General features: G+C 46.8%; 1 protein-coding gene across 2 annotated transcripts in view; it reads left to right on the top strand.

The window, feature by feature from the left end:
- SMOC2 (SPARC related modular calcium binding 2) overlaps positions 1 to 26,818 on the top strand; it is a 266,270-nt gene that overhangs the window by 52,712 nt on the left and 186,740 nt on the right. For both annotated transcript variants that reach the window (XM_049905707.1, XM_049905702.1), the window contains exon 2: positions 21,842 to 22,013. In XM_049905707.1, the coding sequence (XP_049761664.1) occupies positions 21,842 to 22,013 (172 nt within the window). The remainder of the gene's footprint in view (positions 1 to 21,841; positions 22,014 to 26,818) is intronic.

Raw genomic sequence — 26,818 nt, 5'->3', positions numbered from 1 at the left:
TCTGTTTATGTCTATGAGATCAAGTTGGCTGAATGTGCTCTTCAGCTCTTCTGTATCTTTGTTGAGTTTCTTTCTAAGTGTTCTGACCTATACTGACAGTGGTGTTGAAGTTTCCTGCTATTAATGTGGAACTGTCAATTTCTGTTTTCAGTGTTGTTTGAGTTTGTTTTGTGTATTTTGGAGCCCTGTCATTGGGTGTGTAGATGTTTATTATTGTTAAGTCTCCATGACGGTTCATCTCTTTAATCATTATATAGTGCCATTGTTTGTCTTTTATGGTGGGTTTTGTTTTAAAGTCTATCTTACCTGAGATTAGTTTTGCTACTCCTGCTCTTTTTTGGTAGTTATTTGCTTGGTGCATTTTTTTCCTATCCTTTCATTTTTAATAAATTTATGCCTTTGTTTCTAAGGTGTGTCTCTTGTAGATAGCATATTGATTGATCCTGTTTTTTTATCCATTCTGTCACTCTGTTTCTCTTTATGGGTGCATTTAGGCCTTTTACATTCCGTGTAATTATTGATAGGTGTGAATTTATTGCTGTCATTTTGTAGTGCCTTTTTTGTGGTGCTAACATTTTCTTGGTTCCTCTTACTCTCCTGTGCTGAGTTCTTTTCTTTTGTGGATTTCTTTTGTTTTTATAGATTTTGTTTTTATTGAGACTATGTTTTTCTTCTTTATTTTGATGAGGTTTGTTAACTTTCTTTGTGGTTACCTTGAAATTTACTCTTATTTTTGTAGGTTTGAACCAGTCTATTATTACTTGGTGTATTGCCTTGCTTTTCTCCCCATTAGAAAGTTCTATACCTATACCATGTATTCCCTCTTTTATTGTTCTGACATTGTTGTCATTTACAACTTAACCTTTCTGGTTCCCTGTTGAAGTTGTTTTGGTTTTGGATAGTCCTTGAGAGTTCATTTCCTAGATTGGTAACTGGCTGGCACAATCTTGCATCCTAGATTCAGGCTGTGGTCTGATGTTGTTTCTTCTCAGACCGAAGGACTCCCTTTAATAATTCTTGTAAGTTTGGTTTGGTTTTTACATATTCCCTTAATTTCTGTTTATCTGGAAATGTCCTAATTTCACCATCATATTCGAATGAAATTTTTGCAGGGTATATTATTCTTGGTTGGCAATTTTTTTCTTTCAAGGTTTTATATATGTCATCCCATTGCCTTCTTACCTGCATGGTTTCTGTCGAATAATCAGAGTTTAGTCTTATTGTTTCTTGTTTGTATGTTACTGTTCGTTTTTCTCGAGCTGCTCTCAGGAGTTTGTCTTTGGTTTTAGTGAGTGTGATTATGATATGCCTTGGTGTTTTTCCTTTGGGATCTATCCTATATGGGGTTCGTTGAGCTTCGTGGGTGGTCAACTTTTCATCATTTATAGTATTAGGGAAGTTTTCTGTCAGCAACTCTTCAGTGATCCTCTGTGTGTTTTCCGTTTTCTCTCCCTGTTCTGGAATTCCGATCACTCACAAATTTTTGCTTTTGATTGTATCCCACATTCTCAGGATTTCTTTATTCTTCTTCATTCTTTTTTCTGATTTTTCCTCAAACAGAGTTGTAGCCAAGTGGTTTGTCTTCAGTTTCACTGATTGTCTTCCATCGTTTCAAACCTGCTCCTCAGCCCTTCTATGACACTGTCCATTTCTGAAATCTTGTTTTTTATCTTTTAGATTTCTAATTGTTATTTTTGAATGATTTCTAGTTGTGAATTTATTTTGGCATTTTGTTCCTGTATTACTTTCCTGAATTGTTTCATTTTTTTTCTGTATTTTCCATGAATTTGTCTGCCTTTTACATAAATTTGTCTATTTTTTCCTCATTTTTGTCTGCTTTTTGCTTCAACTCTTAGACTGCTCTGAATATTAGAGATTTGAATTCCCTGTCAGGTAGTCCTAGTGCTTTTTCTTCTACTGAAAAGTCACCTGGTATTTTATTTTGGACCTACTGGAACCATCCTGTCCTGTTTTTTATACGTTTTGTTATTGTGTTATTGTCTGCTGTCTTTGGGACTTTCAGTAGTTATTTTCCTCCTTTCTTGATTGTGGATTTGTTTGTTTTGCCCTGCTTTTTTGTTTTATTTGGTTATGTCTGAGCAGGTGGGCTGTGCATTCTTTGTTTGTTCGACTGTGGTCACAATACTTTTTACTTCCTTGTCCAATGGGCAGGGCCAATCAGCTCTGATGCAGCAGGTTAGGTCCAGCTGAAGGGGAGGGGCTGGGATGGGTTGTTTGTGGCATGTATTAGGTCCGACAGGGCAGGCCAGGAATCAGGGCTGGGCAGGCTCCAGTAGGCTGTGTCTGTGCTGCTTGGGGGTGTGATGTTCAGTGCACGGTGCAGGTAGCTAGGAAAGAGGGGGGAGGTTGTGATGCGTGGAGCTAATAGGGGTATGGGAAAGAGGAGAGTGATAGAGGAACCAAAACCAAACAAGGAAATGAAGAAAGAGAGAGAGAGAGAGAAAAGAGTGCTAAGGGAGCTTGCTTCTCAAGTGGATAGGTGAGAAACCAAGAAATGGAGCAAAGCAAAAAGGAAAAAAAAAAAAAGAATAATTAGGTAAAAATTTGGAAAAGAAAAGCCCCCAGGAGTTCCAGAGTCCCACCAGTGGGGCTGTTAAGGCCTGGGAAGTGGCTTCCAGGCTGCGCAGTATAGCCTGGCTAGAGGGAGTATAGATGTCACACAGCACCAGGTATTCAGGAGATAGGAAAAGAAGATAAGTGTAGAGAGGCGAGAACTGAGAAATGGAGAAAGGCAGAAAAGGGAAAAGAGAGAGAAAAGAAAAAAAAAAAGAAAGGGGGAAAAAAAAGAAAGAGGAGGGAAAAAAAGAAATGCCCCCAAGGATCCTACCTACGCGGCTGTGCACATTGGGCGCTTGGCTCCTAAGCTATGTAATGCAGCCTGGCTAGGCAGGGCTTCCAAGCTACAAAAAGAAAAAGAAAACAAACAAAGCAAAACAAAACAGAACAAAGCAAAATGAGGGGGAAAAAAAAGCCCCAGGGATCCCATTAGCGTGGTGTTGTGGGCCAGAGGAGTGGTTCCCCAGTTGAGCATGGCTTCACAGCCTTTCAAGAAGAAGCAAAGATGGCACACGGAGCCAGGTGTTCCAAAGAAAGGAAGGGGAGGTGGTCGGAGGCACAGAAGAAACCAAAAGAGACAGAAAGAAGCAATACCAGTTCAGGGGCTCGATCAGTGTGGGCAGGGCAAATCCAAGCAGCCTGAGGCCAAAGCAGTTGCCTCCTGGCCAAGAGACTGCGGCTAGAGGGGGACGAGTGTGGGGGAGAAGGAGGGGAACTAGGAGAGTGTGTATATGCTTGTTACTGGGTGCTCTGTCTCCTGCTGGGAACTTCGTGAAGCTACTTTTCTATAGTCTCTGTCTGCCAATCTGTGATGTGGGTGGGGCGAATCCAAGCAGCACGTACACTGCACTTACCGGCTGGCCGAGCCACCGCAGCCAGCCAGGAAGCTCAGAGGTAGAGTAGCGGGGAGAGGATATGGAATGGGAAAGCATGTATCGCTGGTAACCGGGTGCTCTGTCTCCTGCTGGGAGTTCTGCAGAGCTGCTTTCCCGTGCTCTCTGTCTGCCAATCCCCAACAGGAGCCCAAGATGGTGGATCCCTGCTACCTTAGCTAATGGGGCCCTTAGCACGTATCACTCCTCGCTGTCCCTCCTGTCAGTTTCTTCTCCATTCGGTGCTTGGCTGCGTTCTTTATCTCTTCATTTGACACTTCAGGTTCCAGGAATGACATTTATCTCTGTTTTATTTAGTTTTTCGGGTCTTTGCTGTGGACGGATGGCATAGTGCTTCTGTCTATGGTGCCATGTTGGCTGGAAGTCAGCAGGGGTACTTCTAATTTGATTTGATTTTAATTTATTTGAACGTGAATAACTACATGCGCATACACGGAGTGTTTGTATGCCTCGGCAACCGAGCCGCAGCACTGGCATGGTGTGCCAGAAGAGAAGGCCCCCAGGGAAGTATCCTCTGCCTGGCTACCCCGGTCTCATCGGAAAAACCTGTGTGGAGCACAGGTCAGCCCTGGTCTGGGTTTGCGTGACGTTCAGATCCTGACCTCTTATTAGCAACTAACCCTTCTCAGCCTCCACATCTTTATTGGGCACAAGCAATGCCCAAGAAAGTGAAAGATAATGAAAAGAGAGGGCCGTGTGAGGATGGGAAGTGGTCAGGGGATGGACATGGAGTTTGGAAAGGCCTGAGAGTTCCAAGGATTTAGATGGCTAGGCTTTGGCAGCGGGCTACGCAGGGCTTCTTCAGAGGTTCTGGTTGAATCACAGAGAGGTCCAGTCACTTGCTCCCATGCGAGATGCTTTCTGTTTGTATGAAGCATGAAAGTTAGCAAAAGCACTGGCTCTTCCCGTGCTCCCCCCAGGAGAAGAGGTGGCAGGAGATGGGCGGCCGGAGCAGGTGTCAGCCATGAACAGGCCTTCTGGAACCGTCTGTGCCCATCTGGAGGCTGGACCCCTGCATTCCAGCAGTCATGTGAGGCCTCCAGAGAGTCAGATATTCCCTTTCAAATAGAAGCTTTGACTCCTAGACTATCTCAGAACTTAAACACAGGCTTTTAGGAATGTGTGGAATAGTTTCACACATAAACCAAGGTGAGTAGGGTTGGGCCACCTTGCACCTGTGGTGAAGCCAGAATGCCGGCCAGCACTGCACCTTGTTGGAATGGGGGTGCCAGCAGTCTGAGCAGGATCAGGTGGCAGGGGAAAGGTCATGTCAGGGACAGGCCTTCCAGGCCCCTCTCAGTGCCCTGGTCAGGGCATTCTGACATGTCGCGGTCCTGTGTGTGCATACATGTGTGTGTTAATGCAGAGGTGCGTGGGTGTCTGTGTATGTGTGTGCTTGCATGCGTGTATAAGTGTGCGGGGTGTGTGTGCATGTGTGCATGTAAGTGCGGGGGTGTGTGGGTGTCTGTGTATGTGTGTGCTTGCATGTGTGTGCGTGCATTTATGTGTGTGTAAGTGTGGGGTATCTGTGCACATGTGCATGTGTGGTGTGTGTGTGCATGTGTGGTGTGTGCGTGTGTACATGTGCATGTGTGGTGTGTGTGCATGCATGTGTGCTCACGGGTGTGTGCGTGTGCATGTGTGGTGTGTGTGCATGGGTTTGTGCACGTGTGATGTCTGTGCATGTATGTGGGAGCATATGCATGTGTGTGCCTGTGCATTGTGGTGTTTGCATGTGTGTGTGTGCGTGTGCATGCGTGGTGTGTGTGCATGTGTGGTGTCTGCATGTGTGTGCATGTGCGTGTATGTGTGTGCATGTGCATGTGTGGTGTGTGAGTGTGGGGTGGGTGTGTGTGTGCAGTGTGTGTGCATGTGTGGTGTGTGTGCATGTGTGTGTGTGGTTTATGTGTGTGAGTATGTGTGTGGGGATTAATAGCAAAGCCCTTGGGGTCAGGTCCTGGGGAAAGAAGACCCCCCAAACCCTCTGAGTGAGGGAGAGCAGAAAGCCTGGGGGTGGTGGAGGTCTTGGGGGCCAGATGGAGGTTTTGGGGGCGGGTGGAGTTGGGGTGGGGGGAGGCCTTGGGGGATGGGTGGAGGTCTTGGGGACAGGGGGAGGTGTTGGGGTTGGGGGAGGCCTTGGGGGCAGGTGGAGGCCTTGTGGATGGGTGGAGGTGTTGGGGTTGAGGGAGGTCTTGGGGCAGCTGGTGGAGGTGTTGGGGGTGGGAGGAGGCTTTAGGGGTTGGGGGAGGTCTTGGGTTGGTTTCTGGTTGTGCACAAGTGAGTTGGGTGACCTGCTGTGGGCCTCAGTTTTCTCGTCAGAAAACCGAGGGGCCTGAACTCCATGCTCCCCCAGCATGACTCTGACTGAACCTGGCCCAGCTCTGAGCAGAGTCTTCACTCACCCGGGTGTGTGAGAAAAAGGCGTTTGGCTTTCATTATCTCAGAGAGAGAAACAAGCTGCGTGCACAGGGGATTCCTTTTGCATCTGCAGTGCCACATGGTATACGGCATGAGTGTGGTATGTGGCATGGATGTGGTATGTGGCATGAGTGTGGTATGTGGCATGAGCGTGGTATGTGGCATGAGCGTGGTATGTGGCATGAACGTGGTATGTGGCATGGACGTGGTATGTGGCATGGACTTGGTATGTGGCATGAGCATGGTATGTGGTATGTGACGTGAGCATGGTATGGGGCCTGGGTGTTGTAGGTGGCACGGGCATGGTATGTGGTACGTGGCATGGCATGGTACGTGGCATGGGCACGGTACGTGGCATGAGCGTGGTACGTGGCGTGGGCGCGGTATGTGGCATGGGCGTGGTACGAAGGTGGGCAGGGGCAGGGGCTTCCCCAGCGTTGCCTTCCCTGTCATTGCTCACCCCCCACCACACATACACAGAGTGTTTGTGTGCCTCGGTGACCTAGCCTCAGTGCCGGCACGGCATCCTGAAAGAGAGGGCCCAATGCAGTATCCTCTGCCTGGTTCGCCTGGTCTCATCGGGAAAACCTGCGTGGAGCACAGGCCAGCTCTGGTCTGGGTTTGCAGGACATTCTGATCCGGACCACTTCTTAGCAGCTAGCACTTCTCAGCCTCCACATCTTTATTGGGCACAAGTATTGTCCAAGAAAGGGAAAGATGATGAATACAGAGGGCCATGTGAGGATGGGAAGTGCTCAGGGCATGGGCATGGAGTTTGGAAAGGTCTAAAGAGTTCCCAGGGGTTTAGGTGGCTGGTCTTGACTCAGAGATAAGAGGCCCCAGTATATGATGTGCTCATTCTTCAAGGGGTTTATAAAATGAAGGTCAGTGTGAACACAGGTGAGGTCCCGTGGCTAGTACGTACCTTCAGACCTGTCGTGTGGGACACAAGGGGACCTTCCTAATCTTGCCTCAGAGACATGACTGCAGCAAAGACGTGTCTCTTGGCTTCCTATTTCTAATCCTTTGGTCATGCCTTAAGGAGCCCTGGTGGTGCAATGGTTAAGTGCTCGGCTGCTAGCTGAAAGGTCAGTGGTTCAAACCCACCAGCCGTTCAGCAGGAGAAAGACATAGCAGCCTGCTTCCAACAAGATTGTAGCCTTGGAAACTCTGTGGGGCAGTTCTGCTCTGTCCCACAGGGTCGCTATGAGTCGGAATCGACTTGACGGCAGCAGGTTTGGTTTTCTGGTTTTCGTCATGCCCCTCTGTGGGGATGATTTAACTGTGTAAGGAGTCTCCACTGAGGTTTGGCTGTGACACAGACTGTCTGGTACTCGGCTTTTGTATACAGCTCCCTCCCTTCCAGGTTGCTCTCATATTCTGTGACACACATTTTAGTGTAATTTGCTCTGAATCCTTTAAAATGAGCAAGAGCTTTAAGAAGAAACACCGCTCAGATGCCTGTGAGAACGCCGTTTCATCAACGAAGGCGTTCGCTATACCGAGGAAAGTGAAGACGAAAAGGAAACGGCAGCTGCAGGCTGTTCAGGGCGCTGTCTCTCAGGAGGCGCTGAGGTGTCAGGACTGTGAGCCACGTATGCACAAGGGCAGAGCTGGAACTCCCGTCCTCCGTCGGGAGACCTGGAATGGAGTCCCAGCCAGCACACCTCAGGCACAGCCATCACCCAGGAGTCAGTGGAGGCTTGCATGTTGCTATGATGCTGAACAGGTTTCAGCAGAGCTTCCAGGCTAAGGTGGACTAGGAAGAAAGGCCTGGAGATTTATTTCGGAAAATCAGCCAGTGAAAACCCTATGGATCACAAAGTTACCACGAGTCGGGGGCCGACTCAGTGGCAGCGAACAACAGCATGAGTTGTACATGGTAATGAGAATAGAGCTACTTTTCAAATAAAAGGCAAACAGTTGGGCCACTGGGGTTTTATGATGTCCCCTTTGGATACGTACACCTGGGTACCTTTCTTCCAGCTTCCTCCCTGTTACCTAGTCACTTGGTAAGAAATGCTGTTTGCAGTACTTGCGGAGTGTTGCTTCATAAGGATCATTGAAGGTCTCCTATGTTCATATTTACCACTTACTGTATACCTGGTGGAGCCCTGGTGGTGCGGCAGCTAAGAGCTCAGCTGCTAACCGAAGGTTGTCAGTTCAAATCTAACAGCTGCTCGTTGGGAACCCAATGGGGAAGTTCTCCTTTGTCCCATAGGGTTGCTAAGAATTGGAATTGACTCGATGGCAACGGGTTTGGTTTGTTTTTTTTTATGGATACACCTAGTGGTGCAGTGGTTAAGCACTCGGCTGCTAACTGAAAGGTCAGCGGTTCGAACTCATGAGCAGCTCTTTGGGAGAAAGATGTGGCAGTCTGCTTATGTAAAGATTTCAGCCTCGGAAGCCCAATGGGGCAGCTCTACTCTGACCTATAGGGTCACTGTAAGTCAGAATGCACTCAATGGCAATGAGTTTATTTCTTTCTGCATTAATTTTTTGGTACACAAGAAGTCTTAGGTCTACCCTAGGTCTGCTAAGTGAGAATCTCGGGGTGGAGACCTGGGGTCTGCATGTCGAACAAGCCAGCCTGGTGATGGAGATGTAACTAGAACGACAACGGCTGCAGTTTTGGTGTGGGGAGCTGGGTGTTTAGGAAACGCAGCCTAACGCTGGTGTGGGGAGCTGGCTGTTTAGGAAACGCAGCCTAACGCTGGTGTGGGGAGCTGGCTGTTTAGGAAACGCAGCCTAACGCCCGCTGAGTGCTGATTTTCAAGGCTGTCTTTCACTTCTGTGGTTAGACACTTCTCAGTCTACCTATTTAATCTTGTCTTTAGTGAATTAGTCTCTGGGAAAAGTGTTTCTTATTGATATCACTGTGCATTTGTGTATGACATTCTGTGTGAGCCTAGAGATGTATGAAATACACCTGTATTAGAAATGTACCAAAAAGAGGGAAGTAATGAGAGGAAAGCTTAACTTGTAGATTAGAAGGCACTCGTTCTCAACATAGTTACCGTAGAAAATTTCAAATGCATGCTGCCTCCTGAAGTTTAATTTTCTTCTGTATGTCAACAAAATATACTTATGTATCTCCGTTGTTGATTTTGTTCCTGCCAATAGCATCATAAATACTTGTATCCATTTCCTAGCACTGCCATAACAATGTACTGTGCACTGGGTGGTTTATTAAAACAGAAATTTATCCTTTTACAGCTCTGGAGGCTGGGAGTCCAGCTGTCGGGTCTGGGCTGTGTTGCCGGCTTCTGAGGGCTTGGAGGGACAGTCTGACACGGGCTTCTCTCCTACCTTCTGGCAGCTCCTTGGCGTCGCTTAGTTTGTAGCTGCATCACTCCAGTCTCTGCTTCCGTCTTCACCTGGCTGTCTTTCCTCTGTCTTTCTCTCTTTGTGTCTCTCCTCTTCTTTGATAAAGACACCACTCAGATGGGATGAGGACCCAGCCTACGCCAGCCTGGCCTCAGGTTAACCTAACTGATAACACCCTCAGAGACTCTATTTCCAAACAAGGCCATGTTCACAGGTACTAGGGGTTAGGTCTTCAGCATTTCTTTCTGGAGGATACCATTCAATCCATAATGGTACGTTGTATCAGGTCACCATATAGGTTCCATTTGAAGCACTCAAGGTGCCACACATGCCGTTCTTAAATAAGAACAGTTTGGGGTCCGGGGTCCAGCTGCCTGTGTTCAGAGGGAGTGTAATGATGGATGATGCAAGTCGCTTAATCTGACTCCATCTTCTCACCTGTAAAATGGGCTTCATGATAGTGTTAGTTCAGGCAGTAGCTAGGTTAAAGGAGATAATGCACATATAAAAGTTTTTAGAACCGTGCCTGGCCCATTTTAGCTGCATTACTTTGTTTAAATTTTGAGCGGTGGAGCAGTCTAGCAGGAGATGAATTCAGAGGGAGCTGAGCAAGAGGAGAAAACAGTGATGGGAGAAGAAGAGGTTGGAGGCAGGAGGAAGAGGAAAATCCTCGATGTACTGATCTTCAGCATATATACTGTTGATTCACTCAGACAGGAAAGGGGTGCCTTAGTATTACAGAAAGTGGGATTTGGCACGGAGGTTTCTCTGTGGGCTGCCTGCCCGCGACCTTGTCTCTCTATAAACCCCATAATTATGCATCAACTTTCTCTACCACCTCCTCTGGCCCTGCTGCACCCTGTAATTCCATAATGGCCCGTGACGTTACATTAATACAGCTTGTCATCCAACAAACATTTACTGAGCACCGACCACAGGCCAGACACGTGCTGGGGCACCACAGCTACGTAGGTAAGAAAAGACCGTCTGTGTCCTTGAAGAGTTACAGGCAATGGGCTCTGAGGCAACAGGCTGGTGTCCACTGTCACGTCCACCACATCCCAGATTGGAAACCAGCTCCCGTGGAGTCGGCTCCAACTCATGGCAACACCATCTGAGCCAGAGTGGACCTGTGCTCCATAGGGTTTTCAATTGCTGGTTTTTTGGAAGTAGGTTGCCAGGCCTATCTTCTGAGGCACCTCAGTCCAACCTGGTTGGACTTGAACCACCAACCTTTCAGTTAGCAGCCAAGTATTTGCACCACCCTGGGACTCCTTGTGAAAAACATATCAATTGTTAAATATTCATTTGGCCTGTTCCTTGACTCATAATGAGATTGTGGATAAGAAACTAGTACTTTATTGTAGTTAAACTAAAGAAGGTAGTGCCAGAAATCTAGCGACTCCTCCATAAACGCTATTTTTGAAAAACATATGGTAGACATATACGTAGCAAGACATTTGCCATTTCAGCACTCTGTGTACACAGCTCAGTGAGGGCAATCGTGTTTGTCGTGTGCAGACATCACCATTACCTGTTTCCAGATTTTTCCATCACCCTTAACAGAAGCTCAGTGCCCCCTGATCAATGGGCCCCCTTTCTTCACTTCCCTCCGCTGACCCCTGGTAACCATTAATAACCATAGGTCTGTGTGCACTTGCCTGTTCTAGAAATTTCATACAAGTGGAGTCATACGACGTCTGTCCTTTTGTGACTGACTTATTTTACTCGGTGTGATGTTTCCAAGGTTTGTCCATGTTGTGACGTGATTAAAAGTATGTGTATGTGATAACAGTATGACAAAGCCCTCAAATAAAGCATGTATTACTTGAGTAGAATTCCAGCTCCATTTCAGTATTTTATAGGGTATTCATTTAATCTTCCTTCTGCAGGCGAATCACCTCTGTTCCGTAGTCTATGGGTATTACGTGGATCGTATGGATGTTAAGTACGGTAATTTTTTATTGTTATTTTACTTTTGGTGAAAATATACACAGCAAAAGCTGCACCCATTCAACAATCTCTAGGATGCAGGTCAGTGACGTTGGGTACCATCTTCATGTCCTGCCACCATTCTCGCCATCTACACAGAGTTCCACCACCATCAGCTTGGACACACTGCCCTCTGAACGTTTGTCTGCGCTTCAGATAATCCCTTAAAAGCGCTCAATGTTGACGGCAAACACTCTGTACTAATTGGGCTAAACTCTTGTTCAGTTTAAAGATGACTTCAGGGGATTGTTTCAGTTCAAGGTTTACTTATCTTGGGATGAACAATTCAGAGGTTCCCACAGTCTCATGGGTCTAGTTAGTGTGGTTTTCATAAGAATTTGAATCTCTACTGCACATTTTTCCTCCTTTTGATCAGGATACATCTGCTGCATTTTTGATCAAAACATTCAGTTCTTCTAGTCCTTCTCTCCTCATGACAAAGGAGGTAGTAGCTCGTGGAGGCAGTCCATTTATTTCTCTGATTCCTGGGTCTCCTTCTTCCTCTGCAGTTACAATAGAGACCAGTTGTATCTTGGATGGCTACTCACAAGGTTTTAAGACCCCAGCCACTACTCATCCAACTAGGAGATGTAACAGAAATTCCAAACACAATATTAGGCCAGTTGACTGGGCAGACCTGAAAAGCTGACTCTAGACCTTGGAACCCAGAAAAGTGATCTCATGAGACATTTCATTGTACCTAAATAGTATCAGCAGTTGCAGCCTCTTTTTTTATTTTTGGTTGCTGTTGTTTTTAGATTATATATAGCATTACATTTGCCATTTCACCCTTTTTCTGGTGTACAGCTTATTAGTATCAGTTACATTGGTCAGTGTGTAACTATTACCCTCCTTGTCATTGTTGTCAGGTGCTGTCCAGTGGATTTCACTCATAGCCCTGCTTAGTGCCAATTTTCCTATCACCATAAACACAAATTCACTGTTTCCCAGAGATTGTTTCCCTCCCCTTCCACCCCAAGTACAGTAATTTTTTTGTTGCCAAAGATGAGTTTTGCATTAAGATAACACTATCCACATGGTATTTCATTAAGAAGAGTTTTAGAGTAACAAGGTTCCCACTGAGTCTCAAGTAGATATATATCTGGGAAAGTTAGTACCCCGAGAGGGTTCTTGAATTATCTCCAAGAAGTCACTAGCAAGAGGCAACAATATTAATTTTCATCATAGAAATTGATAGAGATACGGAGGCAGGGAAGGGACATAAATAACAGAGAAATGCTTTGGGAAAGGATAGGTGAATGGACACAGCAAAACATACGCCCACCGTTGACTGGGGTTCAGGATGCAAAGCTGGCGTGTAGAATGTGGGATCAGAGCAGGAACTAGGACAGTTACGGGAAAACTGGGCTTGAGGACCAAAAGCCAATAAAGAGTCTATAAAAGCACTTATAAAATGTTTTATGTCCACTAAAACAAAACAATAAAGATAGCACAGAAGGTCATGAGGAAAATGGCTGTGGCTGTTCTGTCCCCAGCTTTAGTCACTTGGTGTGCATAGCAGGTTCCTGTCTGTCAGTCCTTGCTCTCTAGGAGACTCCTGGGACCTTTACCCATGCAGGTTTCTGGAAGGGTGATGGGACTGGGTTTCTCTTGGTTGCCTCCAAGCCCTGGGAGGCCTGTGTTGGTTCTCCACGCCAGGTGGATATTGTCCTGGTGTTTGGTGCTCAGGGGTGCTGCCACCAGCCTCTCTGTACCTGGTCCCCCAGGTCCTCCCTCCTGCACTCTCAGACCCCATCTCTGTGTCTGCTGAAGACCTGTGGGGCCTCTGGATCCCCCAGCATTTCCTTCATCTTCCCAAAGCTTCTATGAAAAACCTGCTCGCCTTCCTGACCTTCTAGTTTAGCTCTCTCTTTAATTTCACATTCCCAGGTTTTTTTTTTTTTAATTATCACAAACAGGAGGGTTATGAAGTGCTCATGTGGTAGAATGGAATTTCTCATGGATACTGAAAAGTGTACCCGTGTAAACATGCCTCTGTTTGCATATTAGGTAAGCGGGGCTGTCTGCTCAGAAGGGCTGATTCAAAGAACATCTGCAGGTTTTCTGAACATTTCCTTATGAGCCATCTCATTCTCTCCTCACAGGAATCCTGGGAAATGGGCATTGTGGCCACCACCTCCATTTTACAGATGAGGGGACCAAGGCTCATTTGGCTAAACAAGTGTCCCTGTCACAGCTGGCCTCTGGTCCCCAGTGTCAGTGCTCTTGCCCTTGACCCAGAGCCCAGGGCGAGGACCGCCCCGCACACCAGCCTTCACCATAGAGATGGGATTTGCTGCTCCTGCCTGGGGTTGCAGCTTCAATTTAGTCATGTGGATACTTTTTTAATTCATTCCTTTTGATAGTTTGCCTGTGATTTTTAGACTACTGCAAGTGCTCAATAAATATAAGGAAAAGGCACAAAGAGGCCGGAAGCAATGGTGGTGAGAGTTGAAATTACCAGTTTGCCATCTCATCAACTTCACTCAGGCTCTCAAGCTCAACGGGACAAGCTGCCCTGTGAGAGCACGTCTTCGTTTCACGCTCCCAGCTGTCCTCCAGTGAGGGTAGGGAGTATCTAAGAGAGAGGTCATCCTACTGTCTTTGCTGCCCTTGATTCCTCTTGGTGTGATGGACACTGAGCTATAGCGAGGGGCACTGTAGAAGTGCTTACAATGTGTACCACACTCACACAGACTACAAATCCAACCCCCAATGTATTCCTTTCTCTCTCTCTCTTTTTTTCTATTCTTTAGTGCTTTAGGTGAAAGTTTATAGCACATATTAGTTTCTCATTCAAAAAATTATGCACAAATTGTTTTGCGACATTGGTTGAAATCCCCACAATGTGTCAGCACTCTCCCCCTTTCCCTTTCCACCCTAGGTTCTCTGTGTCCATTCGTCCAGTTTTCCTGCCCCTTTCTGCCTTCATGTCTTTGCTTTTGGGCAGGTGCTGCCCAGTTGGTCTCATATGTTTGATTGAACTGAGAGGCACATTCCTCACGTGTGTACTGTTTGTTTTATAGGCCCGCCTAATCTTTGAGAAGTGGGCTTCGGGATCGGCTTCAGTTCTGAGTTAGCAGGGTTTCTGGGGGCCATAGTCTTGGGGGTTCCTCCAGTATCTGTCAGACTAGTAAGCCTGGTCTTTTTTATGAATTTGAATTTTGTTCTACATTTTTCTCCCGTTCTCTCCAGGGCTCTCTATTGTGATCCTGGTCAGAGCAGTCAGTGGTGGTAGCAGGGCACCATCTAGTTCTTCTGGGCTCAGGCTGGTGAGAGCTGTGGTTCATGTGGTCCGTTAGTCCTTTGAATTGATATTTTCCTTGTTTCTTTGGTTTTCTTCATTCTCCTCTGCACTGGACAGGCTGGGACCAATGGATGTATCTTAAATGGCTGCTTGCAAGCTTTTAAGACCCCAGATGATACTCACCAAACTAGGATGTAGAACATTTTCTTTATGAGCTATGTTATGCCAGTTGACCTAGGTGTCCCCTGAGACCATGGTCTCCAGCCTTCAGCCTCAGTAGCTCGGTCCTTCAAGGTGTTTGGATGTGTCTAGGAAGCTTCTGTGACTGCCTGGGTCAACTTGTGTTGACTTCCTCTATATTGTGTGTTGTCTTCCCCTTCACCAAAGTTAACACTTGTCTGCTATCTAGTTAGTGGTTTCCCCTTACCACTCCACCCCTTTCGTAACCATCAAAGATTGTTTGTGTGTGTGTGTAAACCTTTTCTTGGGGTTTTTATAATAGTGGTCTCATATAATATCTGTCCTTTTGTGACTGACTTATTTCACTCAGCGTAATGCCTTCCAGATTCATCCACGTTGTGAGGTGTTTCCTGGGTTTATCATTGCTCTTTATCATTGGATAGTATTCCGTTGCCAATGTATTTCTTTACAGTAATCATTCACATGTGTAGAACCTCACTGTTTCTTTTTTTTCTCACAGTTACCTCAGAGGCAAACAGAGAAAGTATGATAAATCCCATTTTACAGATAAAGAAGTGCAGTCTCAGATTGCAGAGGTGGAGAAATGCAGAACCAACAGTGCCTTCCAATCTATTGCTTTAAAACAGGATACTGCATTGTTCTGATAGTAATTGTGATGGTTTGCCAAATGCCCTCCGTAAAATTAAATGGTGGCCAGAATCCCATTTTAATTGACATACAGTTGTTGTTGTCATGTGCCGTCGAGTCTACTCCAACTCATAGCGACCCTATAGGACAGAGTAGAGCTGCTCCATAGGGTTTCCTAGCCTGTAATCTTTATGGGATTGCCAGGTCTTTTCTTCTGCTGAGCTGCAGGACCTTTTGGTTAGCAGCCGAGCACTTAACCACTGTGCCACCAGGGCTCCAACTTACAGTTAGTATCCATAAATGTTGCCAGTTGGTCTAGTTCATTAAAAAAGACCTAAAACTGTGCTAACAAACAACCAGTTAAATTCTAAAAGAGGTTTGTTCACTGGCATCATATATGTGTTGTAATAGTTAAAATACGCTATTTAGAATTTTCTGATTGATGGAACAAGGCGGAAATGAAACATGGCTTTTCCTCCTCCTGCTGCTGTTTTCCTGGCCACTGAGTGACTGTTCCAACATCTGGGCCTCACAGTCTCTCAAGCGATTCCCGTGGGTAAGCCACCCACCAGCACGATCATGTTCTTGGCCTGTTAAAAATTAGACTTCTTTCCAGTTTCTCCGTATTATTGATGTTTACACATTGGTTTATATTGGTTTTTCTCTGGGATTCCATCTCATATCTTTTTGTATCAAAGTTTTCTCCCTTCTTCCTAGATGATCTCTTTTATGAAGCTTTTTATATCCCCCATGTCAGAGGCAAACCGTTTCTCCTCTCAGCCTCGTATGCTCTGCCTTATGTGATAATTACTTGGAGACTTATATTTGCTGCCGTTTAGATTTTAAGCAGAATCCCTTGGTGGCACAAGTAGTTAGGTGCTCAGCTGCTAGCTGAAAGGTTGGTGGTTTGAACCCACCCAGCAGTGCCTTGGAAGACAGGCCTGGCAATCTGCTTCCAAAAGGTCACAGACTTGAAAACCCCGTGGAGCAGTTCTGCTCTGACGTGCTTGGGGTCACCATGAGCCGACATCAAATCCATGACAACTAACAGCGTCAAGATTTTATGCTCCACTCCTGTATAATCGAAATCGACTCCATGGGGGGTGGGGTGGGGTAGGGGCACGTTTAGTACAGGGCCGGGGTTCTAGCTGTCTTGGATTCCCACCGTCCTGGCGTCTGGTAAAACACCTCGTAGGGCGAAATCACACAAAAATTCTTTAGTAAGTTCAGTTCCAGCTGGATCTGACTTTTGAGCTAACATAGAAAAGTAAGGCTTTATCCTCAGGGTGTGAAAAAAGAGGTAAAGACAGCAACATTGCTTAATGTAAGCATTCCTTAATGAAGTGAGGCATTGTGAAAACACACATACGGGTTGGCTTAAATTGCTTCCATCAAATGAATAAATGAATGAATGGAAGAAAGAAACGGCAGCTCTCTTTGGGAGGAAATACCCTGCGTCAAATCCTGTTGTATTCTCACGGTTAAGCTGCAGGTTTGCAGGTGCTACGTAATCATTTCCACGTCTGCACCGTGGATTGCAGCTCTCCATTTGACTGCACGGGGAACGCTGTGCTGAAATTGGAGCCGCTTCAGGCTGCACAGTGGAGAAATCACTGACTGAAGCAGGCCTGTGTTCATAGCACGTCTCCACCTGCCTCAGTTGTTCCAGAATTACTCGCCGTCGGCAGCGCCCATCAGGCCTGACCTGGAGAGCCTGCACCCCGCTCTCATCTGCTCCCCCAGTGGGTGACCTCGTCCGTAGACCCAGCAAGAGCACTTGGAAGCTTATCCTCACTTTTCAGGGGTGTTCTGTTTAGAAAGTCCCAGCTTTTGGACTCTTACAGCCGTGGATGTATCTATATCAGAGGCGGTTTTTCTTAGTGCTATCCTGCGCCAAAAAATAGGCTTCAATCAGTTAGTATGGTGGGAAAATTCATAAGATTCTTTAAGATTTAGAGACTATTTTAACTCTCTTCTTAAATATTAGATCTTGTTCCAACTTTTCCTTCTGGCCTAAACCCAAGTGTAAGAAAAACACAGAGCGCACGTCTGATTTATTTGTATTAGTACTGTTGTGGCTGCCATTGCCTTGACCACGACTCATGGTGACTCTTTGCACAGTGGAGGGAGAGGCTGCCCAGTCCTGCGCCATCCCCATGATCAATTGCCAGCTGGACCCTTGAGATCCCTAGGGTTTTCACTGGCTGATTTTCAGATGTAGATGGCCAGGCCTTTCTTCCTTGTCTGTCTTAACCTGGAAGCTCCTCTGAAACCTGTTCAGCGTCACAGCAACGTGCAGACCTCCACTGACAGACGGGTGGTGGCTGCGCCTGAGCTGCACTGGCTGGAAATCGAACCTGGGTCTCCCTCATGGAAGGCAAGGATTCCACCAGTAAACCACCACTGTCCTCATGTTGGGCCTTAAAAAAAAAAACCCCGCTGCCATCAAGTTGGTTCCGACTCATAGAGACCCTATAGGACAGAGTAGAACTGCCCCACCGGGTTTCCAAAGAGCAGCTGGTGGATTTGAACTTCCGACCTTTTGGTTAGCAAACACGTAAACCACTGTAATTTTTAATGCATGATTGAGTCATTTTCCACAAAACAATACTTGCTGCATCTCCTGTAGCTTCCTAACACAGTGCCCTCTTGCACCCATGCAGACAGAGCTCTTCAGGAAAATAAAAGAAATGAAAAGCCCTTGTAACTGTCAGGCTTTTTTTAAGCGAAACCCCTCAAGGTCTCATTGATTTCTTTTGAAATTTGGCAAAATGCCTTTTATCATGAACTAGTGTGAGGACCCTCAGCCAAGTTTCTTTAGTAAATAGTGAGCGCTTTAGATGGGGGTATCCTCTTTTCTTCAATGGGTTCTGTTTATAAGAGAAACGACTTCGTTAAAGCCTTGTTTTCCTCCTCAAACTGACTGTCTCCCTCTGGATTTTAATTGCTGTTAAAACGGGGTGGGGGAGGGGACCTGTGCTCTCTCATTTCTGAGGGAGAATGCTTCCATTGTTCCTGCCCCGCCGTCAGAGTATCACCAATTATGGTTCAACTCCAAATACCTGAACTCTAGGGCTTTTTTTACCCCCTTCTTTTTTAAATAAAATTTGTAGAGGCTGTCCCTTTCTATTTAGAGAAAATGATAATTACAATGGCTTACCTAAGGGTTTACCTCACTTAGGGTTTCAGGAAATGCAAATAGACCCCTGCTTAAACATAAAAATTAACAGATTTAGGTTGTTCCATCTTTTTGTCTAAAATAGAAGAGAGCTATGTTATAGGGTGGAGTCTCTGCGTGGTGCAAAGGGTTAGTGTGCACAGCTGCTAACCAAAGGACTGGCGGTTCAAGTCCACCCAGAGGTGCCTTGGAAGAAAGGTCTGGCCATCTTCTGAAACATCAACCATTGAAAACCCTATGAAGCCCAGTTCTGCTCTGACACACATGGGGTAGCCAGAGTCAGAGTCGACTGGATGGCAACTGGCATGTGGTAGGGCGGGCTCCTGCTTGAGACCAGGGTCCTGTGACTTCTCGTGAACATTCTGTATGTTCAGGCTGAACTCTTGGTGGGTGTTTCCCCCCTCTCTTCCTCTTGTGCCTTGCTAAACTGTTCTGATGCAGCCCTGTGTTATGAGAACAAGTCTATCAGAATTCTCAGGGACTTGCAATGAGAAGAAGGTAGCACAGTGAAAAATTCTGTCCAACAGCCCACCTCAGCAGGCTTCGTCCCTTCTGACGTACAGTATCCCCAGAGGGTCCTTGTGACTCACGCTGGGAACGTTTCCCAGAGGATGCATAGTTGGGGCCCCTCTCCGTGAAAGTTAATGATAGGTACAGTGAAAAATGGGAGTCGAAACCCCTCATGACCAAAGTGACTGTGCCCGTTTTTAAGTAAAAGCACACATTTTTGCAAAACCCCGAAAAGGCAATAATCTAATTTTCCTTTCCATCGTGGCTAAAATATGCCAGTATCACGTACCAGGTGAAGTTGGTCTCAGAGATTTGGAGCATGGTGCTTGAAGTTGGGAAAATCGGAAAAATGAGTATCCCCTTTGTGCCGGAGGCTCTCCCGACCAGCAGGCCCAGTCACCTGCCAGATGTGGGCCACGTGCCCTTTGGCTCCGGCCTTCCTCCAGAGACCTGGGCATGGCACTGTGAGCGGTGTTGACGGCTTCAATGTTACTGTCCACACCTTGCTGACCACAGCCTACCTGCTGCCCCCCTCCTGGGACTCCAGGATCTGGGGTGCCCTGAGCCCACCCCAGGTCCTTGTTGGTGATGTGGCTCTGCACAGGTGGTGGCTCTCTCTACGGTCTTTCGATGTCTCACCGTGGCTTTTATTCCAGCTTCAGCTTCTAGTTCTTTAAACGGAGCAAGTGAGGACACACAGAGCCTCAGGGCAGAGTTCTGGTGTCTTCTCCAGAATCAGAGCACCCTGAGCTGGAGAATGTTTCTCTTTTCTGATGCCAGAACAGTGGATGGGGTTCTACTTTTCCTCCAGCTCCAACTGGAGAAGGTTGGGGGGCATCTGATCTGAGCTCTCTTCATCTCTGTGAATGATGTTGGGGAAAACAGTGGTCGTGTTTGGACCCCCTCTGTGTTGTGTGCATTTGAACAAGTTTATTTTGCAGAGATTATTTAAGAATAACCACAGCTCCAGGTTTTCTTTTTTAATCAATTACTAAAAAAAAAAAGTTGTCACTGAGCCCCTGGGTGGTACAAACGGTTAAGTGCTTGACTGCTAACCAGAAGGTTAGCAGTTCAAGTCCACCCAGAGTTGCCTTGGAAGAAAGGCCTGTTGATCTGCTTCTGAAAAATCAGTCACTGAAGACTGTATGGAGCACAGCTCTACTGACACACGTGGGGCCGCATGAGTCAGTGAATTGTGGGGCCGCATGAGTCAGTGAATTGTCGTTGTTGTTGTCACAGAGTTGACTCTGACTCATGGCAACACCAAGGGTGCAGAGCAGGACTGCTCCGTAGAGTTTTCAAGGCTGGGAACTTTCAGAAGCAGATCGCCGGACCTTTCTTCCGAGATGCCTCTGGGTGGGTTTGCATGACCAACCTTTTGGCTAGTAGTTGATCTGTTAACTGTTTGTGCCACCCAGGGACTCCAGTGAATTACTAATGCTCCATAAACAAGAGAAAGCACATTTATGGGGCAGGTGACATGTCAGTGGCCAAAGGCTTATCGTAATTCTGTTTGTCCTCATCGTAATTCTATAGTGCAAGCCCTTCATGAGTGTTATTCTGAAGTTCGCCTTCCCGTTGTCTTGTCCGTCATGGTATAGGGCTAGATGAGACCATGGTCTGGGACAGGCCACGGTGGAACTGGAAGGTTAGTGAGGGCAGGAAACGATCAGTAATCCAGGTTGTGGGGAGGTAGGATCAGAACCCAAGACTCCACTGAGGCTGTGTGTCAGGGACATAAAATAGCAAGGCAAGGACTGGTAACCCAAGGGCAGTCAATGTAACCAGAATCTCCACGTGCAAAATGGCTACTAGGCGGCAACCCAGATGTGTTCCGTCAGAGAGTAGCTCTCTTGCTTGTAGCCATGTCTGAGAATCCCGGATGCCCAGTATGGCCAACATGTCATCTCATTATGCTGCTCTGTGCTGGGTGTGCTGCACTTTCAGGCATTTTCATAGCAATCATCAAGCCTCTTCTTGGTATAATCCCATTAATTTACTCAACCAAAACTTGTTCACAACACGATGATTAAGTTCAAACAAGTATACATGGGTGGATTTTTAGACTGTAGATGGAGCTATGAATTCTTGGCGGCACAGTGGTTAAGAGCTTGGCTGCTAACCAAAAGGTTGGAATCCACCAGCTGGCTCTACTCTGTCCTATAGGGTCACTATGAGTTGGAATCAACTCAACGGCAACAAGTCAGATAGAGTTCTAGGAGCTGTTTAAATTAGGAAAGATCTCATCCAATTCCAGACAAACAGTGGGCATTCCTGACCCTTGTCACTTCCAGAATGGTGGTACACCACATTGAATGTTGAAGTAAATTAGCAAATGAATGACAAATGAAAAGAAAAAAACACTACTGTTCAAAAACCAAAATTAAACCCAGTGCAATCGAGTCGATTCCTACTCATAGTGACCCTATAGTGACCCTACAGGACAGAGTAGACCTGCCCCACAGAGTTTCCAAGGAGTGCCTGGTGGATTCGAACTGCCGACCCTTTGGTTAGCAGCTGTAGCACTTAACCACTACACCACCAGTGTTTCCACACTGCTGTTATCAGCTCATTAAAGACAAAACAGAGTATAGTGTTCCTTGATGGACATAAAACTTTCACCTGCCAAGTTGTCTATTAAGAGATTCCACCATCAAACATTGACAGAATTATCAAGGCTTTTGAAACAGTTGATAGGCTGATGGCTTATCATTTTCTAAGAGATCCCTGTGCTTCTGGCAGTGATAAAACTCAATAGTGTCATCCTTGATTTTTATTCCCTGCCTACTTAGTGGCCTTTAAATAGCCTCCTGTTTTTGGCTGCCCTAGAGAACATGTCTCTGAATTTCTCTGCTTTTTTTTTCCCCCAAGTTTTTGAGAGTTGACCAAGATAAAGACAAGGACTGTAGCTTGGACTGTGCGGGCTCTCCTCAAAAAGCTCTCTGTGCCTCTGATGGAAGGACCTTCTTGTCCCGCTGTGAGTTCCAACGCGCCAAGTGCAAAGACCCCCAGTTAGAGATTGCTTATAGAGGAAACTGCAAAGGTAAGTCACATTTTAATTATTCATTCAAAGATTGGTAGATCCATCACTAAAATAAATGTCTGTGTATTTTATTTTTATCTTTGCTAGCTTATTTTGTATTTAAAAACACAAAAGGTATTTATTTGTTAATTTTTTCAGAGCACACAGGAAGTAATTTCTATGAATTCCAAGAGCGTAATCATTTTTTCTCATTTGCTGTTTTATTAGAAGGTGTGATGCCATCGTGAAACAAATCTACCCAAGTGTCTCACAGATTTTTTTTCCCCAAAGTCTTCTGAAGTTATTCTCACCAACAGTAAGCTCCTGGCTCTTTCAGCTCTTTCCCGCTTCTCTTTGCAGCAAGTGGCACCCGTGGAACATCACCTGGCAGGTTTGGCGATTTTATTGGCGCTGGTTTTACACTTGAAATTTTTCTCTTTCCTGATTTAAGAATCAGATTTAGGGTTAAGTATTTTTAGTAGGCTTAAAGCAAAATGTTGAAATGCTTCCCACGTTAATGACGGGTTTGATTCTGAGCAAAATATGCTGATGTTTCAAACACAAATAGAGTGCTTTTCAGAAAGAGATTTGCCTTCTTTTTCTTATTATCCAGGAAGAAAGACCACACAGGCTAAAACTCTTTTGAGATAATTTTCTGCACTGTCTACCTATTAGCTCCAACAACAACTTAAATAAAACAAAACAAAGCAAAATAACCGCCACCACAGCAAAAACCAGGAAGAACACATGGTCCCAGCCGTGTACTTAAACCAGGCTTTGAGTCAGTTTGCTCTGCCTTTGATGATGCGATAGAAGGCTGGTGAATGGATTTGAGTCCCTTCTTCAGATGAGCTACAATGCTAGATGAATGGGTCTGAGGCAGTTCTTAGGATGAGGAAGTCAGAATGTTGCCACGTTCTTCAGATCTGGGAGTTCTTCCTGTCACCACGATGGAGAACGCTCTCTCCAGTTAGATCCAGCCCTCTGGGTCTGAGGAACAGTGCAACACTCTGTCTGGAATCTTGGGCTTTGCTCATTGAGGAACCATTTCCCTACTCATTGTTTGTGCATAGCATCTGTGGGCACCAAGATCCCGAGCAAAGACTTCTTATTTGGTCCTATGGCTTTGCCCATAACTGATAGCTATACCTCATTGAGATTTTTGTCTGCCGTCATAGTTTGTTCAAATTAAAAGAACTTTAAGACACTTGTTGTTGTTAGTTGCTGTCAAGTCAGCTCCAACCCATGGCAACCCCTTGTACAACAGAATTAAATATTGCCCAGTTTATATTGCCATCTTCATGATCGTTGGTATGCTCGAGTCCATTGTTGCAGCCACTGTGTATATTGAATAGCTTCAGCTCATTTTCTAGCATTATATCGGATAATGCTCTGTTGTGATCTGTAGGGTTTTTATTGGCTGATTTTTGGAAGTAGATCTCCAGGTCTTTATTCCCAGTCTCTCTCAGTCTGGAAGCTCCCCTGAAACCTGTCCAGTATGGTGACCCTGCTGGTATTTGAAATACTGATGGCATAGGCTCCAGCATCACAGCAACATACAAGCCCCTGCAGGACAACACACTGACAGACAGGTGGTGGTTCGTTCTCTTAGGCTCTCCAATAAGAGCACCTGCAGGCATTGTTTTATGTGCTAGGGAACAGGAGGGCACGATGCTGCAGGCCTTCAAGGGTGCTGGTCTTACTTTGTGCTCACAGTGCTGTCCCTGATTTGTTAGCCAAACTGGTGGAGTTGCCCCTCGTCCTGTGCAGAGGGGGTCATGAAGAGACACAGCAGAAGCTCAACAGAGAGCCCTGGACGGGTGCTAGGAGGGGGTGAGAGGAGTCGGTGGAGCAGAGCGTGGAGAGCTTGACTATCAGATTTTGGTCTTTACGCTTGTCTTGCGGGAAATGGAAAGCCAGGGAGTTAGAGGCAGAGGAAGGGAGGAAGTGAGTTTTGCTTTGCTTTGAGAACTCCTGACCCGTGTTTTACCAGACTGCCCTGCTTCTCCGTATTCCTGGGCCTTGGACCATGGCACGCCCATGCTACAAGTCAGCTGATGCAGTTGTTGTTGTTGCTAGTGGCCGTGGAGTCGATTCTGACTCACGGCGGCCCCGAGTGTGTCAGAGCAGAACTGCTCCATAGGGCTTTCAGGGCTGTGCCCTTCAGTAGCTGATCGCCAGGCTTCTGAGGCACCTTTGAGCAGGTTTGAACCATCAACCTTTCTGCTAACAGTAAAGCACTTAACTGTTTCTGCCACCCAGGGGCTCCACTGATACAGTTACCTACCAGCATTGGTGTGTTTGGACCCTGGCATGTTCCAGAAAGGGTATACAAAATGAAGGTGCCAGCTACATTCAGAGGAAAATTTATTTTTAGTTCATTCCGTAACCTCTCAATAGGCTACTGGGCATACAAGGGAAAAAGTGCAATGAGAAAGTTATTTTAATTTTGCTTCAAAAAAGGGCACTGCCATGGTAGTCTCATATCTGGATCCAAAAACATGAAGCTGAAGGTGGTAAAATGACCTCACTGGGTTAGGTGTGGCAGAACTACTCAGAGTGGGGCCCATGGGCCGGCAGCATGAGGGTGACCTGGGGCTGCTGAGAAGGCCATCCTTGGGACCTGCCCCAGACCCCTGGTGAGAAAAGACCCACCAGTCACAGCACCCATCCTCAGGACCCACCCCAGACCACCAGTCAGAGCCCCAGTCCTCGGGACCCACCCTGCACCTGCTGGTCAGTGCCTCAATCCTCGGGACCCACCCCAGACCTGCTGGTCAGAGCCCCCATGCTCAGGACCAAGCCCAGACCCCTTGTCAGTTCCCCAGTCCTCAGGACCCGCCCCTAGACCTGCTGGTCAGAGCCCCAGTCCTCGGGACCCACCCCGCACCTGCTGGTCAGTGCCTCAATCCTCGTGACCCACCTCAGACCTGCTGGTCAGAGCCGCCATCCTCAGGACCAAGCCCAGACCCTTGGTCAGTGCCCCGGTCCTCAGGACCCACCCTAGACCTGCTGGTCAGAGCCCCAGTCCTCAGGACCCACCCTAGACCACCAGTCAGAGGCCTAGTCTTCAGGACCTACCCCACACCTGCTGGTCAGTGCCCCTAGTCCTCAGGACCTACCCCAGACCTGCTGGTCAGAGCCCCAGTCCTCAGGACCCATCCTACACCTGCTGGTCAGTGCCCCCACTCCTCAGGACCCACCCCAGACCCCTGGTCAGAGTTCTAGTCCTCAAGACCCACCCCAGACCACCAGTCAGTGCCCCAGTCCTCAGGACCCACCCCAGACCTGCTGGTCAGAGCCCCTGTCCTCAGGACCCACCCTAGACCACAGGTCAGAGCCCCCAGTCCTCAAGACTTACCCTAGACCACTGGTCAGAGCTCCAGTCCTCAGGACACCCCCTCCCCACACCTGCTGGTCAGTGCCCCTAGTCCTCAGGACCCACCCCAGACCTGCTGGTCAGAGCCCCCGTCCTCAGGACCCACCCTAGACCACAGGTCAGAGCCCCCAGTCCTCAGGACCACCCCCCCCACACCTGCTGGTCAGTGCCTCTAGTCCTCAGGACCCACCCCAGACCACTGGACAAAACCCCCATCTTCAGGACCCCCCTAGACCACTGGTCAGTGCCCCCATCCTCAGGACCCACCCCAGACCCCTGGTCAGCACCCCAGAAAGCTGAGCTGAGGAATCCGTGCTCTCCTGGAGTCTGCTGAAAGCATGCTCTGTGACATGAGGGGCCAAAACCCCGTTTAGAAAAGTCTGGTCAGTGATCGTCGTGACTAGACTGACTCTCCGGGCCCCTGAGTACCCGGAAAACCATTCCTTTGGAGGGAGTTTTTCTTAACTCTGGCACAAAAAGAAAACCAGGTAGCTTAGGAGATGAATTAATAAGAAAAAACTATCATTTTTTTGATGTACAAAGCCAATGTAATTCACAAATTAAATTTTACTTTAGTAGGGAAAAACAGTTAAAAAAAATTTAAAGCACAGATGTGAAATTTCTTTCTGTAGAAAATTTCCATAAAAATAAAGAGGAGTGTAAGTCAAATCAGCTGCATTTGAAGTTGTTTCATTGAATTACATGCTTGTATATACTGTCTAAGGACCCCTGGTAGTGCAGTGGTTAAAGCACTCAGCAGCTAACCAAAGGTTGACGGTTCAAAACCACCAGCTGCTCCACGGGAGAAAGATGTGGCAGTCTGCTGCCATGACGATTACAGCCTTGGAGACCCTATGGGGTCGCTATGAGTCGGAGTCGACTGGACGGCAGCAGGCTTGGTGGCTTGGCATGTGCTATCTAAGAGTTTCTGAGTTAAGCACTCGACTACTAGCTGGAAGGTGGGGGTTCAAACCCACCCAGAAACACCTCGTAAGATAGACCTGGTGATCTGCTTCCACAAGGTCACGGCCTCGAATACCCTATGGAGCACAGTTCTACTCTGCACACATGGGGTTGCCATGAGTCAGAATCAAGTCGACAGCAACTAACAGTAACAATCCACTGTCTACGATAAAACGTATTAGAGCTTTGAGTGTAGGAGCAGCAAGCTGGAGTCTTTCTCCAGTCGAAGAAGAATTGCTCGAGGTTGCTTTGTGGTCATGAGGAAAGAGGCACATCCCTTTTAAAATGACTTTTTTGTAAACGACAAATTCTTTTTTCTTGATGAATATACATTCCCATCTGTAGAAAACAGCAGAAAATAACGTACTAGATCTCATCTACCTGAGATCTCATGGTTCCATATCATTATTTTGTCCTTATAGCTGGTTTATCAGGTTTTGGTAAGTGTATCTATTGTATTTTTAATTTCCTTGGTGGAAACTTG

Source organism: Elephas maximus, chromosome 1 (genome assembly GCF_024166365.1).
Source record: "Elephas maximus indicus isolate mEleMax1 chromosome 1, mEleMax1 primary haplotype, whole genome shotgun sequence".
Taxonomy (NCBI): Eukaryota; Metazoa; Chordata; class Mammalia; order Proboscidea; family Elephantidae; genus Elephas; species Elephas maximus.
The sequence above is the reverse complement of the archived record's forward strand: the minus strand, read 5'-3'. Positions and strand labels throughout refer to the sequence as shown.